This window comes from Rhagoletis zephyria, unplaced genomic scaffold (assembly GCF_001687245.7).
Source record: "Rhagoletis zephyria isolate East Lansing unplaced genomic scaffold, Rhagoletis_zephyria_1.1 Rzeph_scaffold_00658, whole genome shotgun sequence".
Taxonomy (NCBI): Eukaryota; Metazoa; Arthropoda; class Insecta; order Diptera; family Tephritidae; genus Rhagoletis; species Rhagoletis zephyria.
Genome location: NW_016157742.1, coordinates 208,602 through 211,158, shown reverse-complemented (window position 1 = coordinate 211,158; position 2,557 = coordinate 208,602). Strand labels below are relative to the sequence as shown.

Here is a 2,557-nt window from a genome sequence, read left to right as displayed (position 1 = left end):
ATTGAATTAACAATAAAGTACACTTTAAGAACAAGAAGCAGAAGAAGTAAGGAATACTCTATAAAAATAAATAACAATCAGCTGCAATATTCACAAATAAAAAAAAAAACNTAAGGAATACTCTATAAAAATAAATAACAATCAGCTGCAATATTCACAAATAAAAAAACACGAAAAGCATATTTAAAGCAAAGAAAAACAAAATATTTTACTTGCAATAATTTTCCTATTCGTTTCGTCGCGTTTTACCGTCGCGTGTGTCGCTTAACAAAAACAAAAAGAAACATAAAAAAAAAAACACGAAAAGCATATTTAAAGCAAAGAAAAACAAAATATTTTACTTGCAATAATTTTCCTATTCGTTTCGTCGCGTTTTACCGTCGCGTGTGTCGCTTAACAAAAACAAAAAGAAACATAAAAAAAAACACAAAAATATTGCAAACAAATGTGCCTGTGTTGATGTAAATTACATATACATATAAATAAAAAAATCAAAGTGAACAAACTGTAGAGAAGAAGCCAAAAAAAGATTTGCAATAAAATTAATGCAAGGTTGCATGCCACAAGCATACATGCAACTAGGCAAGTGCACGAAAACTGCAGTGAAGTGTTCCTAAGAATATTCATAGCAAAGCAAAGAAACAAACAAACAAATATTAAACATCTAAAAATACTATATAGACAAGGAGCGTAAAGTGGACTTGCGAGCCGGCCACATAGCCAAAAAGTGACCGCCGCACCCACCCACCAGCTAAAAGCTCAACAACTCCTCAACCAGAAAACCACAACTCGGCAAACGTTGCACAGCGTGTGCTGCTTGCAAAAGTGGCACAGGTCGGGCTGGACATCGCTCCCAGAGCATTAATGGCTCAACCTAGGGTGAGTACGAAATTAAATACAAACATACTTGGGTAATTGCGTGAATTTTAAGTTTAACGGCATAATTCTGCCGTAAAGGTCGGTTCGCCGTTGCTTTTGTCGCTTGCATTTAGCGACGGTAAATTTGTTGAAGAAAAATAAATGATTTTTTTTTTCAACTTTGTGCTGCTGGCAATAGATAGGAGTGTCATCAGAGTGCGGTGCTAAGTGTGTGGGTTGTAGGCGAAAAAATGAAAGGCACTACTTTGCAGACCTCTGCGTGCGTAAATAAGAAAATCAGGATCAAGGAAACTAAAACATAGAAATGAAAAAAGCTTTGAAATTTAATAAAAAAAAAACATATACGTATGTGTGCGCCAATCAAAATCAGAGTTAGGCAAAATTTGTTCGCATGACAAATAACAAGTAAATAAATAGTTGTCCTAATTATTCGCATATAATAAATACATATGTAATTTTGTTTATTCAAAGAAAAATTATTCGAATGACAGATAAACTATTTTATTTGTTATTAGAAAATAAAAGAAGTAATAATCTTGATGAAACAGCAAACAGAGTTAAACTAACTGAGAATCGGTGGCAATAGAAATAAAAGTAAATCGTTGCACAGTGTGGTACAAATCGAGTTTTAAAAAATTATTAAAAAAAAAAAAAACGAATAAAAACACGAAACCTTTAAACATAAGAAATTTATTCCCGACTAATTCAGTCGTAACTAAATTATTTGCGAATAATTATACTACACATATAATTTAATTCGAATGCTCAGCTCTGATTATAATATCAATTTCTTTTCTATTTCAAGTCAGTATCCTAGCCCAAAGAGAACTTGAAAGCAATGCAAAATTATAAAAAGAATGCTAAAACTAAAAAATAAAATTAGTCAGAGTAAAACGAAACAAAAAAATTTAGTAACGTAAACGAAAAATTAAATAAAATTTAAACAAGTAATTAAAAAAAAATTAAGACAAGCTTTTGTTCGTGGTTAGTAGCAAAAAAGAAAAATTGACCCGCCCCACCTAATGGCAAAAGTTTTTGTGTAGTTATTTCCGTCTATTAAAGCTTTATAACAAGTTCTAAATATGAAAAAAAAAATCGGGTCATAAATACGAATTTTTCAACTATCTCGACTGTGTAGTTATTCCCTTTTAAATACTAGGTAGATAATATATATTCCAAATAGGACGAACAATATCGGACCATAAATACGAGTTTTCAAATATCTCGACACCTGCGCCACCTACCGGACTAATTCATATTTCACATTGCATTGCCATTGGCTTCTGAGCCAACCTTAAAGTTTCTAGTCTCTAGTTCAACGGCAGTCGGTTAAAAATGTTTTGTAAGATTTGTTTACCCACAGGTGAAATTGTAAAAATATAAATTAAATAAAAATTAAATAATTTAAAAAAAAAATGTATTAAAATTTAATCAACGTCTCACAATGTTTTCGAAGTGGCCAAAAATAGGTACAATATTAATGTTCGGAATTTGAAAAACGGCATACTTAATATTTAAAACATGGTATTCTGACTAATAAAAATATATCGATGGCTGAGTGGAAGTTCGACCTATCTCGGCAGCCAGTTCGAAAACGCCCTATCTCAGAAAACTTTTCAAGAACGCCTTACTTCAAAATTTGATTGAAAAACGCCCTATTTCAGAATATTATTGAAAA

General features: G+C 31.5%; 1 protein-coding gene across 2 annotated transcripts in view; it reads left to right on the top strand.

The window, feature by feature from the left end:
* Positions 1-291: 291 nt before the first annotated feature.
* Positions 292-2,557, top strand: part of hth (Meis homeobox homothorax) — a 122,327-nt gene continuing 120,061 nt past the window's right edge. For both annotated transcript variants that reach the window (XM_017613420.1, XM_017613419.1), the window contains exon 1: positions 292-879. In XM_017613420.1, coding sequence (XP_017468909.1) covers positions 865-879 — 15 coding nt within the window. In that variant the 5' untranslated portion in view covers positions 292-864. The remainder of the gene's footprint in view (positions 880-2,557) is intronic.